Here is a 15,675-nt window from a genome sequence, read left to right on the forward strand (position 1 = left end):
ACAGTCGATGAAGCTCAAAAGCCTTTTCTGCTATCAAGAGGATTTTTTTAAAATTTAACAGAAAGTTTGCTTAGGTTGAACAGTTTCATTTCAGAACCCTGCTATCAAACGGAATTTTGAAATTTTACAGCAAGTTTGATTATGTTAGGTTAGTTTAGAATAGTCTCATTTCAAATTTAATATAAGTTGCGGGCAGATAACGTGAAGTTGATTTTAAGAAACCATCTAAAATAGAGTGTCAAATGACTAAATACAGTACAAAAGAACAAGACGTTTCCATAAATACCTTTTTAGCATTAGTTATTTAATACACTTCAAGGTGTTTTATTATGCAATGGGATGATTACAGTCGGGACCACGAAAGTTTGCAGTTGAGGGAGGAGCCTATTTACCATATATGGTTAAATGGTTTTGAATGAACCAATGAGAACCGTGCGGTTTTGCCAAATCTAATAATACCAGCTGATTTGAAAATATTGCTCAGTCCGAGCGCACTTGGGCCCGGGGTGAAGGGGGGAGAGTTTATTGCTCATTTCCAAAAACATATAGGTCGTTTTGGAGGTAGCCTACATCTGTTTCATCTACGTCCTCTTTCTCCTCATTTTCTCTTGCATTTACAGTCAAAATGTTTTAAGTTAAAAACCTATATTCAATCAAATTATCATTGTCCATCTTGGTTATTGTTACAAACAGTTCTCAAAATGTAAACACAACCATTTAAATAACAATAACATTATTTTCTAACCTCAAACAGTTCCGTCAGGCGTCTGAACAATCAAAAATATCGGTGGAAAGAAATCTAAAATTGACTGACGGATGCCAGCAGAGTGACTGACGGGACTGCAACGGATGAGTGTAGATAGCGCTATAGAAAATCCATTAAAGAATATTTTTGTTAACCGTGACGGGCCTAAAGTGACTGGACTGCAACGTGCCGTAACTGATATGTGTGAATCGACCTTTAGTCGGGACCAGAAATGGGAACGGGGGTTTTAGCATATATAAAAGGAGTATAGACACTCTAGTGTCTACTTCTTTTAATCTATGGTTTTAATGGTGTAAACACCACTTAAGATTTCATATCCCACAATTCTGACAGCGTTACATTACAGAGGGGTTAGGCTAGCGTTATAAGGGTGGGCCGTGGGTGGGAGGGGTTTAAAAGTTACGTAAAACGTGGTATGTAATATTAGACTCCCCACCTCCCCCCTTGGACCAGAAACCAGGATTCCTACACTGCCCACTCCATTCCACCCCTCGGGGATTTCCTCAAACACCTTAACCAGAAGTACCTTGACCGTGCCCGCACATCTGAGATGCTTCAACAATTTTTTCAGCCCTACTTCACCAATCCCCCAAGTCTCAGCATCGCCCACCTCACCAATCTCCCTGATCAATAATCCCCTAACTCGCCCAACCAAACCGTAAACCATGACAGGCATTGCTTGCCGTGGCCCACTACCTCAGTCCATCCACAGTTTGCAATAGACAGTATTGTTTAGTTTCATATGTTGTACTTACTTACTTTCCGTGTCCGGAAATCAGACTTCGCTTTTCCAAAAATTAGCTACCAGTACCGATATGGCTTTGTCATTCGCTTGTAAAAGATCATCTAATGTGCAAGACTGGTCTAGGCGTGGACAGATCATCAGATGACCAGGATCCTGAACAGCACTACACGCGCACAAGATGTTTTCTTCGTCTGGTAAGAGACCCCATTTCTGCATGTTTGTCTTTGTTTGCATTTTGGTACCTCGACCCTGATTCGATTTAGAACCTTCCACACCGTGCAATGAAGGCCAGGAGCCAGTTCCTCCCTGGCTGGTATGGGAGGGTTAGTCAACATGTCCTCCCACCTTGCCACCCGATTGCTTGAGAGTGATCCATCCAGGACTCGTGTCCGTGATAAAAAGCTCTTTCTGGACCGAAACCGTTGCTCTGCAGGTTGGTGGCCGTGTAATGGGTGATGAGGGTCTGTCTCTTGCTTAGTCTTTTCTGCGTCGGCAGCGACATCACGTCGAATTGATGGAGGGGCGATCCCTACGATAGGATAGAGTTTGTGTACTGGGGTTGGTTTCAAACACCCAGTTACAATTCGAGCCATGTCATTGACAGCAATGTCAACCTTTTTTGCATGTGACGATGCATTCCATACTGGTGCAGCGTACTCCGTAGCCAACAAACTAAAACAACAACAACACACAACAACAAACAACAAACAAACAAACAAACAAGCTAAAGCTGAGGTGCTGAGGACATTAGGGTTAGCATCCCAGCATCTGCTGGTGAGCTTCCTGATGATATTATTCCTCGCTGAGACTTATCCTCTTGTCGCAATACAATGCGCCTTAAATGTTAGTGTGCGGTCCAGTATGACACCAAGATATTTGGGTGTAGGACAATGCTGAAGACTGTCTCCCCGCCACCTCACTTTGAACTCACGGCCTGCTTCTCTATTGTTTAGGTGAAAGGCACAAACTTGGGTCTTAGCAGGGTTCGGCTTGAGGTGATTTGCGTAATAGTACTGGGAAAGTTCATTTAGAGTCATAGTCAGCTTCTGTTCCACCTCTTCAAAACTCCTACCTTGTGCCACCACCGCCGTATCATCGGCATATATATACTGACGTGTAGCGTTTGGCAACGGTTGGTCGTTAGTGTAAATGTTATAAAGAGCTGGGGCTAAGACGCTACCCTGAGGCAATCCATTTCTTTGATTCCTCCATCTACTTTTCTTGCCTTGAAGGGACACGAAAAACCGCCTGTTATGAAGAAAAGTGCCTATCATTGAAGTCAGCTGATTGTCTTTGATAATAATGTACACTTTTCCCAAGAGTCTTTTATGGTTTACGGTATCGTAGGCAGCTGTTAAATCTACAAAAGCGACACCCGTGATCTGTTTTCTCTTAAACCCATCCTCAATGTGCTAGGTCAGGTTTAAAACTTGGCCACAACAAGATTTGCCTGATCGAAAGCCTGCTTGTTGTGGAATGATCTTTTGTTCCAGAAAATAGCCGATTCGATTGAGTATCAGACGTTCTAATATTTTATATGTGTGGCATAAGAGAGAAACAGGTCGAAAGTTCTTAGGATCGTTTGGATCTTTCCCAGGTTTGAGCAGTGCAGCCACACGAGCTTTCCTCCATGCCTTTGGTATATGCATTTGGTTTATGCACATGTTCATGAGTCTCAACAACCATTGCATGGTATTTTTACCTAGGTTCTTTGGTTGTTCGACTCTGATCTCGTCAATACCTGGAGCTCTATTAGTCTTTAAGCTGGTAATGGCTGCAGTTAGCTCGGACATGGTAAATGGTTCTTCCAGGAAATGATTCTCACTTGCCACATCACGCACAACAGGCTCCCGGTATTTCCTTTCATAGGTTTTGCCATTTAAAAGAAGGTTGGTAGCGACTTGATTGGCAGTAACTGTTGTAAAGTTGTCTTTTGGTTTTGTCGCATCTCCATTTATGTTCTTGAGGAACTTCCAGGCCCGTCTGCCGTTCACCTGCATATCTAAACTCTCCACAAGATCACACCACTTAGTTTTGCGATTTTCGGCAATGACTGACATAAGCTCTTCACCTGCTAGAAGTGTGTTCTCAGCAAAGGGATCATTGTCAAAGAGACCTTGGTATCGTTCTAGCAGTGGCTTTGCCTCTTCAGTGAGTCCTGCGATGTAATACTAAATGATATTCAAAATACAAAAGAACCATTTTATTTAATTCTTAAACACATCAATGTAAAAAGAATATTTACTAACAAACTTAATAATAATAAATCAGCTGATGAATTAATCACTTACAGATTTAACTATCTAACACTTTTCCCCTCCTTCTTTTTACGCAGACTCTACAGCTCCCATTCTTTGTCTCATCTGGTCGGCATGCTTTCTTTTTATAACACCTCCACAAAGTACATCATATGAATACAGTCCATTTCTATTTTTCACCATTCCAGCTGACCAACCATTTCCATGTTCATTCTTAATCCACACATCTTCTCCTTCTTCAAAAGTTCGAACTTTCTTGTTGTCTCTCCCTTGTTCTTTCCAAAGCTTCATTTCCATCTTTTTCCTAAGATTAGGTTTCATATTGTCAAAAATTGTTGGTAGTCTACGACCTAGAAACAATTCTGCCGGAGCCCTACCGGTTGTTTTCTGAGGCGAGTTTCGGTAGCTAAACAGAACATTTTGAAGAGCTAGCATTCCATCTCCGACCTCCTGCTTTGTTGTGTAGTACCGTCTTGTCTTTTCAATGTACGAATTAGTCTTTCAACAAGTCCATTACTTTTAGGATGGTACAGAGTTGTTTTTATGTGGTTGATAGAATTTTTCTGGAAGAATGTTTCAATTTCCTTTGACACAAATTGAGGTCCGTTGTCTGTCATGATTTCACTTGGTAATCCATATCGACTAAACCAAGATCTTAATCGTTGAATGATTGTATAAGAGTTTGTTGTCTAAAGACAGTCCACTTCTGCCGACTTAGACAACGCATCAATACCTACCAACCACATAGATCCGTTGACTGGCCCTGCCAGATCAATGTGTACCCTTTCCCAAACTCTATCAGGTACATTCCAAGGATATAATGGTACTTCTTCCACATTATCTCTATTCTCTTGACAAGATGTACACTTCTTGATATAAACTTTGATATCTTTATCCATGTTGGGCCACCACACATAGTGTCGCGCAACAGACCTCATTGATGCAATACCAGGATGTCCTGCATGCAATATCTTCAGAACATCAGTTCTCATGCATTCTGGAACTACGATTCTTCCAAACCACAATAATATATCATCTTCAACATTCAATTCATCTTTTCTCTGTTTGTACGACTTTAACATTTCAGGAACAACAGAGGGCCATGTATTCCTCAATGAAAAGTTTTTTGCCATTCTAATAGCTTTATCTGTCAATGAATTTTGTTTTAAAAGGTCATAAGACATGATAGTGTTAACCTTATCAACATTCAAAAAACCAATGTGAGCCTCCTCAGGTTGATCTTCTTCAATCGGAAGTCTTGATAGAACGTCAGCACACACGTTATCTTCTCCTTTTCTGTACTCTATGTCATAGTTGTATTGATTCAACTGGATTGCCCACCTCACTAAACGGCTATTTACTACTTTTGGGAGATCTCGCATTTTCCCAAATATCCGTTGTAGAGGTTTGTGGTCGGTTACCAAAGTGAACTTACGACCATATACATATTGATGGAATTTCCTGAGTCCAAAGATAATAGCTTAGTGCTTCTCTGTCGATATTTGAATATTGTTTTTCAGCAGGCAGTAGTTTGCGACTGCAAAAGCAATTGGTCTTTCTAGTCCATTTTCGAATCTGTGCATTAGTACACTTCCCAATCCATTTTCTGATGCATCACAGACCATTCATTACCAATGGTCTCCTTCATATGGTACTACTGTGTCTTTACTTGATAGAATTTCCTTTACTCTTTTAAACGTCACCTCTTCTTGTTCAGATCATTTCCATTTAGAGTTAGTTCCAGTCAGCTTATGGAGATCACTACAAATGGCATGAAGTCCCGGAATAAATTGTTCATAGTAGTTAATAGAACCTAAAAATGATCGGAGTTCCTTGACATTAGTAGGTGACCGTGCCTCTCGTATGGCTTTTATTTTTTCTTCAGTAGGATGTATTCCATTTCGGTCGATTGTATGTCCCAAGTAAGTTACTGACTCTTCAAAAAATTTGCATTTGCTAGATTTTGCTTTTATACCAGCTTCTTTCATTCGTTTCAAAACCTCTCTTAAATTTCTTAGATGTTCGTTCTTATTATTTCCAGTTATTATACTATCATCTAGAAGAACTCCAGCCTGTGGTATTCCAGCTAAGAGTCTTTCCATATATCTCTGGAAAATACATGGGCTGGATGATATCCCAAAAGGTAAACGTTTGTATCTATAATAACCACTATGCGTTGCTATTACTAAATACTTTCGGTGTTCTTCTGCAACCTCCATTTGTAGGTAAGCATCTCGTAGGTCTATCTTGGAAAACTCTTGTCCACCTGCAACTTTATTTGTTAGTTCCTCAAATGTTGGAATAATAGCATTTTCTGGTACCAAATTTGGATTTGAAAATCTCCACAAATTCTTATTGAACCATCGTCCTTCTCTACGTTGACTGTTGGAGTGGCCCACGGAATAGCTGTAGTAGCAGGATCTACCTTTTCAATGATATCCTCATTGACAAGTCTTGCAAGTTCACTCTCAATTCGTTTTTTCAAGGGAAATGGAACCCTGCGTGCAGAAAAATGTTGGGGGTTTGCATCTTCTTGAACATGAATTTGTGCTTTATAACCCTTGATTTTCCCATGTCCTTCAGAGAATACATCTTCAAAGTCTTTTAGTACTTCCTTAACCCTCACATCATCCATCTTTCGTTGTTTTAGATTTTGCTTACATCTCACTTTACTAATAGTTACATCAGGAGGGAGTTCCATATTAAAAGCTAATATCCATGGTAAACCAAATACAGTAATGGTTTCTCATTTCCATTTACTACTGCTACTTTTAATCTACGTGTCTCATTACCTACTGAAACATTGACAAAACATTCACCAAGTATATCTAAAATATTGTTTCCATATGCCACGTATTTTGAATTAGTCTTGTCAAGTCGTGGTGAACCAATCTTCTCCCAAAGAGGCTTACCTATCATTGAGGCCCAAGCTCCTGAATCAAATTCCATGTTTGTAGCTACCTTATTTAACTTTAAATAAATACGTGCTTTACAAATATGTCTTCTTTCCTTATTAACATCGTTTATCCTCATGTCATGAGAGTCTGCTTCAGATTCTTCATCTCCTGATTTTTCATGCAAATTATTCACTCGTTTTTGCCGACATACCCACAAACAAAATGTCCCATTTTTTTACAATTCAAACACTGTTTTTGGTAGGCTGGGCATTTGCCAAATTCATGTTTTGTTCCACATCTACTACATGGATGATTTGTCTTTTCGTTATATTCCACTTCTCTCTTAGACCCCTTATTGTTTCTTCTTACTTGCGATACTTCCAACTCTTTATCGTTATTCTTGAATATCTCATGACGAGCTCTTTCCATTGAAGTGGCCAGTTCAAAAATATCTTCAGATGTTAACTTGTCACCATTTTCTTTTACACCATCAGGCCATCGTTGTCTAATTTCTACTTCAAACTCTGGAAAATTTATACCTCCTGCAAATATGTCTCTTATTCTTTCATCAAACTTATTCTCATACTTGCAAAATTCTGCTAAATTTTTCAAACGTATTACAAATTCTGAAAGGCTTTCACTATCTTCTCTGATGCATTTTTCAAACTCCATTCTAGCTGAAAATATAGTCTTTCTAGCTTTGTATACTGACCTGAAACCATTAACTAGTTCTGCCCACGTAGCCTGATGTACTTTCAAAGGCAGTAGAAAGTTTGAAATCTTTCTTAATGGTGCAGGACCCACATATGCAAGCAAAAGATCCCTTCGAGCATCCTCTGCTCTCTGAGAGTCTTCTCCGAATCCTTTTACCTTGCATAATAATAGAAAATGTGCTTCATAATCGTCCCACCTACTAGACTCATCATAGCTTTGACATTTGAACTTCTCTATCTTTGATTGTAATGTGTCTTCTTTAGTTTCATACTTCTCTTCTTCATTGAAATAACTATTTCTTCTTTTGGTTCGTTTACTCATCGTCGCCAATATAGAATTACACTAAATGATATTCAAAATACAAAAGAACCATTTTATTTAATTCTTACTTAAACACATCAATGTAAACAGAATATTTACTAACAAACTTAATAATAATAAATCAGCTGATGAATTAATCACTTACAGATTTAACTATCTAACAGCTTTGCCTCTTCAGTGAGTCCTGCGATGTAATGGGTTCGACAGCCTCTAGGTATCATTTTTCTCGAGACCTGCTGGACAAGCTTAACGAAGGAGTCATACATATCAGGTTGTGGAGGGATATTGGCGATTTCTCTGTCAATGATCTCCCTAAAACCCGTCCAGTCAGCCTTTTTGAAATTAAACCTGCACCTTATAGGAACAACTTCAGGTTTAACAACAGCACTAACGGTGCATACTATAGGTCTGTGTTGAGTTCGGGGAATCGGATCACCTACAGACTTTTCACAATGGGAGGCAATCCTGCTGCTCACAAAGATGTTGTCAGGGTTATAACCCCTCTTCCATCTACCGCTGTTAAAGGAGCAAGGGAACTTAGGATCGTGTATGAGCTGTAGGTCATTTGCCTCAGCCCAGGTTTCAAGTTTTGTCCCATTTTCACTTGTCTCTTTGACTTTTTGTATCCCCAAGCAATGCTCTGACAATTAAAATCCCCCAAGACGAAATTAATGTCATCATAGCATAGATTATCGGGCTCTGTAAATTCATACTGAGATTTGGGAGGCTTATACAAAGAGGTGACACTGTACTGTGGTGTCCTGACCGTTGTATCTCAGTATTGTTCCTCTCAGTCAGCGAAGCTGAGGTGATGTCAATGTATGGCCTGGCAAAAACAGCACTACCATATTGATCACGAGGTCTCTCTAGAATCAGTCTCATTCCCTCTATATGTTGGGTCTAGGTTTTAAAATGCCCCGGTGTGTTTCTTGCACAAGGATGAAGTCGCATTCGTACGTCTTGCACATATCAGACACTAATACTTCTTTGTCTCTCGATATTAATCGAGATCGTTACTAATGGCCTTGAAAAATACCGTTTAGGTAGATTCATTTTTTGAAGTCTTCCGGTTGTAGTAGGATTTGCCGCTGAGTTGTCAGCGTTGCCCAGGGTGCGCCCGATTGTGATGTCGTTCTTAGCGTGTAATGGTCATAATCTTCGGGGAGGCTCCTTCTGTGCACCCCCATATGTTGTATGTTTCTGTGTAGAACAATATATTAAGTAAATGGTGTTACCCTGTTAATGATTATATGGTATTGTATTAATAACAATTCAGTAAACCCCCCCCCCCCCACAACTCATGATAATATGTTAACCCGCAACACCCGACCCGACCCAACCAAAACCAACCCTCCCTTCCCGAAAACCACAATCCAACCGTAGAACTATCCTCAATAAAACAAATACCACTCAACCCAACCACAACCGGCAGTAGTGGCAGAATAGCGCTTCGTTATTACACACTCTCTCGTTATTTACACGTCCCTGCTACTGCTGCTATCCTTTCCCTGGCTGAAGAGGACTAAGTCCTAAAACAGCCTCAGTCCAGTAGGGTTTCAGCTCTCTGGATTGGAACGTCACGAAGAACGAGAACGGACAAAACCACCAAAGGTGTGGAAGATGGCGCTGGTGACACACGCTGAAGCCGCTTATAATTTAACTAAAAAAAACATGTGAAGATTAATTTAACATTATTTAAAGGACATCACAAATAAGTTTTTATATGGTATGGGTGGCCTGGTCGAAATCTGCACTGCTGTCACTATGATTGGAAATCTTATGCCCCATTGCTCTAGATCTAGACCTCCATACAGCATAGCAGCCAACGAGAAATATATAGCAAGCACCACGTGAACGAACACACAATTTAAAACTAAAAATACAAATACCTAACAAGAGTCGGGGAAAATCCAAGTGGCAGCGTGACGATTGACCTGGCACAGCATAACTAGAACACTGAAACTGGCTGGTTCAACTTTGTGACCTGGTTTCCACTAGCCAAATCCAAAATCTCCGAGGTTTACAACGAGCTTTTGTATTTGGGACTACTCAATATGTGCCATACGGAAACTGGAAAGCTGATTAAAAAGCGCTTAAAATCAAATCCAGTTATATTTTTTTTAAGAAATCTCAAAATAACTTTAGTCATTAACTATGCATAGGTCAATATTAATATTATATTTTTTCATAATATTTGTATAGAATACATACTGAAGTTTACCAATTTCTAAATTAAGGTTCTTAAATTTGATCCCGATATTTAAAAAATTTATCACTTGGAAATTAAGTTTAAATAAGATACAATAATTTTAGTTGAAAAATGTGTTATCTAAAGTTAACAACGTCTTGATTTGTTTAATTTAATACCTTGTTTCCTTTGGCCTGAGTCAAGGCCTACCTTAATTGAGCGGAGCGAGCGAAGCTCTTATACGTTGACTCTTATGCATTTCGTAATACGCAAACTCCTCCTAGACGGCTAAACCAATCGTTTTCCAATTTTGCATGGTGATAAATACTATATCGGTGAGTGCCAACATCTATATGGCGTTTAAAAAGTCTCTCAGGAATCAGCCCCACTGGGTCTCAAAGTTTCAATGTAATCCTTATGGAAGCAGTATTTGACACATAAACAAAGACATAATATTGATCAGCTGTTGACTTTTGAATGCAGTAAATAAAGAAATAGCTGATAGGATTATTCCACAGATATTAAACCAGAAACGGTATGGATCATAAATATAATCAAATGACGACACTAGCTTGAGGTACGTGACGTATAAAGTGGTGAAGGAATTAGTAAAGGTGAGCAGTCTGGAGTGTAGAAACTGTTTATGACGATTAGATTAAGGTATCTGCAATCCTAAAATTCTATAGGAAGGGAGAAAAACCGGTCCAGGACGTAGGAAGTGGTGAAGGAAGTAGTAAAGGCGAGCTTTTCGGGGTCTGGAATCTGTTTATGACAATTAGATTAAGGTATTTGCAATCCTATGATGCTATGGGAAAGGAGGCAAACAGGTCCGTGACGTTAAAAGTGGTAAAGGAAAGTAGAAAGGCAAGCAGTCTAGACTGTGGGAACTGTTTGTGAGGATTAGATTAAGGTATCTGCAATACTAAAATACTATGAGAAGGGAGGAAAATAGGTGCGCGACGTAGGAAGTGGTGAAAGAGGTGGTCAATGCGAGCTGTCAGAGTGTGTGAACTGTTTATGACGATTAGAGTATCTGCAATCTTAAAATACTATGGAAAGGGAGGGAATTAGGTCCGTGACGTAGGAAGTGGTGAAGGAAGTATTAAAGGCGAGTTGTTCGGAGTGTGGGATCTGTTTATGGCCAATAGATTAAGGTATCTACAATCCTAAAATGCTGTGGGAAGGGAGGAAAACAGGTCCAGGGGGATTAACGTCCTTTCCACCAACGCACGCACACTCGCAAGCAGGGCCTTACCTACCCCACGGTGCGTGACCCATGTGTGTGTGTGTAGGTGTGTCTTTGTGTGTGTGAGGGCTGTAATCCCTTAGAGTCCTTCGGCTACCTCACGGACTATAAAATACTATGGGAAGGGAGGAAAACAGGTGCGCGACGTAGGAAGTGGTGAAGCAAGTGTGGAAACTGTTTATGACGATTAGATTAAGGTATGTACAATCCTAAAATGCCGTGGGAAGGGAGGAAAACAGGTCCGCGATGTAGGAAGTGGTGTAGGAAGTAGTAAAGGCGAGCTGTTCGGAGTGTGGAAACTGTTTATGACGATTAGATTAAGGTATCTACAATCCTAAAATTCTGTGGGAAGGGAGGAAACCAGGTCCGCGTCTTAGGGAGTGGTGAAGGAAGTAGTAAAGGCGAGCTGTTCGGAGTGTGGGAACTGTTCATGATGATTAGATTAAGGTATCTACAATCTTAAAATGCTATGGAAAGAGGGGGAAATGGGTCCGCGACGTAGGAAGAGGTAAAGGAAGTAGTAAGGTGACCAGTGTGGAGTTCAGGAACTGGAAACCGTTTATAGCAGTTGGATTAATGTATCTGCAATGCTGAAATGCCATGAGAAGGGATGGAAGTATGCCCACGACATAGGAAATGATGAAAGAAGTAGTAAAGGCTATCAGTGTGGAGTGAGGGGAATGTTTGTGGCAATTAGATTAACGTGTCTAAATTACTAAAATGCTATGGAAAGTGATGAAACAGGTCCACGTAGGAAGTGGCTTAGGAAGTATTAAAGTATGAGCATAGTGTGAGAACTATCTGTGGCAGTTACATTAATGTATGTTCAATCCTTAAATGCTATGGGAAGAGAGGGAAATAGGTCCAGGACGTAGGGGGTGGCTACTGAATCCGCCATAATGGTAGAATCTGAAACTGTAAGGGTTGATTTCTAGACTATCACTAGCTGGAACTGTAGCGCGCTATTTGAGAAAAAGCTAATGACTATCCCAGAGGTTTTAAACTTAAAATGTAAATACAGGCTTCCGAAAAGGCCTAAAATGACATATCTGTGTTTTTACTCTTCTTCATTACAAAACCATGTGTAGCCAAACTAATTACCCTATATTATTTAAATCCACGCAAATGTTGCTGTCTTCTTTTTAAACTGTAGATTAAAACGATTAGGAAGCAGGAATCGACACCAGTGTTTCCACACGACCAAAAGAATAATCCCGCTTACTGGGTCGAAAAATCCCGTTTTATCCCGCTTTTAAATCGGTGAAAAATCCCGTTTTATCCCGCATGATTTTTTTGGCACGATTCCTAGTATTAGACTTTACGTATCATTTTTATAAGTTGTTTAAACATCACTATTATATTTTGATACAGTATTTAAACAATTTGAGTTAGTTTTTCTCTAAAATTGAGTAGAAAAAAAATAAAAATAGTCGTCACAGCCAAAAATCCCGTTTTATCCCGCATCCCGTTTTAATCCCGCTCAAGGTCTAAAAATCCCGTTTTCGGGATAATAATCCCGCGAATGGAAACACTGATCGACACATATTTTCGATACATGCAATCGTTTACAATCGAAATTTACAACTGAGTTGACAACAACAGCTGATTTTTATTCCATAGAGGCTAAAACAGATTTTAATTCCCTAAAGAGAAAAAATGTTACTTTAGACCAGCAAAGCATGCATTAAAACGACTGTTTTTAATACAGTATGACAAAAACAATATAATATGAACCCTTGATGACTCCGCTCAATTTTGTGGATGCCTCTGTGAACGCCACCTAGTTTAAATACCCCCACCGCAGCAAACCTGCAGACTAAGCGAATTTCCACTTGTCTGATTACATTTTTAATAAAATATTTCCATAAATAAGACATATTTATTCCCAATTTAAATAGCATTAGATTTAACGAGTGCTTAGGTTTGCTGCTACGGGGAAGGTAAAAAGTGTTTTTTTGACCAAACGTCAATAGTATAGTATGAAGTAAACAAATTTGCCAAATTATATCAACATAATATCCATAAACAATTAAACTACAACAGTTTTCATTTTCTCCATAATAATAACATGGGAATTTTAAATTTACACTTTTTTAATAACCATAAAACCCCGTTCCCATAGTCCGATCATGCTGGTTCGCAAACTCGTTCAAATAAATGTAGGTTTACACGTTTATACCAAATTTCATCAAAATCGGATAATTTTTGTTCGAGTTATCGTGCTAATTAATGGACACACACACACATATATATGAATTTGAACGGATGGTGTTTTTGGCCTCTAGGGACCTCAAAAGGAAAAAGTAAATCCGTCCCTGGTCCTTTCTTACCATGAGACCTACGCTAATAGCTTTGGACCTACCTATAATATGGGGAATTCGCTAATAAAAATAAAATCTTTCGAATAGGCATAAGGCAGGCCCGCACCACCCGCAGGGCCGTCCCTAGGGTTAGCGGCGCCTGGGGCAAATGTGGTCGGCGTGGACGGCGTTATCATCGTTATGACTCGCGGTCACAGCGGAATCGTCGGTATGACTCGCGGTCACAGCGTGATCGTCAGTATGACTCGCGGTCACAGCGTGATCGTCGGTATGACTCGCGGTCACAGCGTGATCGTCGGTTTGACTCGCGGTCACGGCGTTATCATCGGTATATATGACTCGCGGTCACGGTGAAATCGTCGGTATGACTCGTGGTCACGGCGCGATCGTCGAAATGACTTCGGCTCCTGCGTTCGTGGAATTACCGTGAACATCTCTTGTGATATCAGCGTCATTTTCACTCGCGAAGCATCAAAATTGCCGATGATCGAATCAAATCCTGTCCCGAAAAATTCCAGAATCAAATTAAATCCCGTCCCGAAAATCGGGAATATTTTTTTCCCGAAAATTTCCCGAAAATTCGGAACCCGTGCGTTGATACCAGTAGCCGCTGCGCGGCGCCCCCCCCTCCAGCTACGGCGCCCGGGGCAGCTTGCCCTGGTTGCCCCCCCCTTCGGACGGCCCTGACCACCCGAGCCAGAGGCGCTGCTAAATTGCTATACTAATCACCTGATCACTATGTACACTGAAGTGAAAATTACTATCCTGTAATCATTTTTATGTTTTGGCGACTTAAATCATGCGTATGTGTATCGTGTATACGTTGCTTTAATTTCATAAATTTAAGGTCATACATATTTGGACCGGCAATTGTTTTACTTTGAAAGTACATTTTTTTAAATAATGAACTGATATTTTTGAGCGGAGCGAAGTGAAGCAAGTGAAGCTCTTTATACTACAGTCCTGCTTTTGTTTTACAAATAGGTACTCCTCCTGAACGGCTGAAGTGATCCGCACAAAATGTAGAACAATCATAGTAACCAACCATGGGTAGGTATAATTATGAAATATGGTACAAATCGGACAGAGCTTTTCCTTACGTGAATTTGAACTTTTGGAAATTTAACATGGGGCCTTATGGGTTAATATTGGTTGCCATCATCGATCTTTTATATTACTACCGTATATATTTTAATATTACTGTAATAATATGCTATAGTAATAATAGAGATCGATGGTTGCCATATGGCATTATTTACGAGAAAATCTTTTTACAGCATTTATTTCTGGTTTATTTTATACATTATTCACAGAAGTGAAGTGTTAACAAAATAAACAATAAATTAACAATAATAACATCGTGGGTTCGCTCAGACCTGAGACACCCTGTATTCCTGTAACATAATTAATAGAGAAATATAATATTTAATCTTCTTTAGGCTTCATTCATCCAATAGATCTTGAGGAAGCCTTCGACGTAGCCTCCTGTTCTCAGTTGCTTCACCAAGATGAAAAGTGACACCAGGAACATTGTTTAAAGATTTCAGAAATTTTGATGTGGTTTTTTCAATTAAGGCCGAGATAGACTCCACTCCTAGCTCTTCATGTATGTCTGTTTCTAACAAACCAGGGAGCATTTACCGATATTCTTAGAATTTTGTTTTGAATCACTTGAATTTTGGAGAGTTTGTTTTTTTGATATGGCTAATCCCCAGATAGGAGATGCATATGTAATCAAGGGCCGAATTATTGATTTGTAGATTAGAACTGTACAAGCTGATGGCTTCAGAGTAGATTTCCTATTGATTAAAGGGAAAAGCTTTGCGGCGTGCATAACCTTGGGACAGTTTTAGCGAATTTCCCATATGTGAGTAATATCATTGAGTATAAACCTAACCCTAGAGTCTCCACTCAATGGGGCATAGCATTACCCGTGCAGCGCCAGGCTGAGCAGCGTCAGCGGCCCGAACTACGCGACCTTCGGTAATGCAGTACATCAAGTTGCTAGTGCGCTCTACCGGTAACCATGCAAGACGCAACAATGACGCAACTCATCCCGCTGCTGCAGCTGCGGGCTCGCTGTCGGCTTTGCTAATAATTCAAGCGTGCTCCTTGCGAAACCAACATGGTTTAAAAAATTACCTCTATATATGATGGCATTGAGTATAAACCTAACATGATGGTAAACATTTTATTCTGAACTACTCGTATAGAGTAAT

General features: G+C 39.9%; 1 protein-coding gene across 1 annotated transcript in view; it reads left to right on the top strand.

Moving 5' to 3' along the window:
• The window catches only part of LOC128992121 (zinc finger protein OZF-like), a 76,434-nt gene extending 61,928 nt beyond the window's left edge, over positions 1 to 14,506 (top strand). Inside the window, exon 9 of the mRNA XM_054415549.1 lies at positions 14,441 to 14,506. Coding sequence (XP_054271524.1) covers positions 14,441 to 14,466 — 26 coding nt within the window. The 3' untranslated portion in view covers positions 14,467 to 14,506. The remainder of the gene's footprint in view (positions 1 to 14,440) is intronic.
• The last annotated feature ends 1,169 nt before the right edge of the window (positions 14,507 to 15,675 follow it).

Source organism: Macrosteles quadrilineatus, unplaced genomic scaffold (assembly GCF_028750875.1).
Source record: "Macrosteles quadrilineatus isolate MER2022 unplaced genomic scaffold, UCM_ALF_1.0 Scaffold_4__1_contigs__length_99947679, whole genome shotgun sequence".
NCBI lineage: Eukaryota > Metazoa > Arthropoda > Insecta > Hemiptera > Cicadellidae > Macrosteles > Macrosteles quadrilineatus.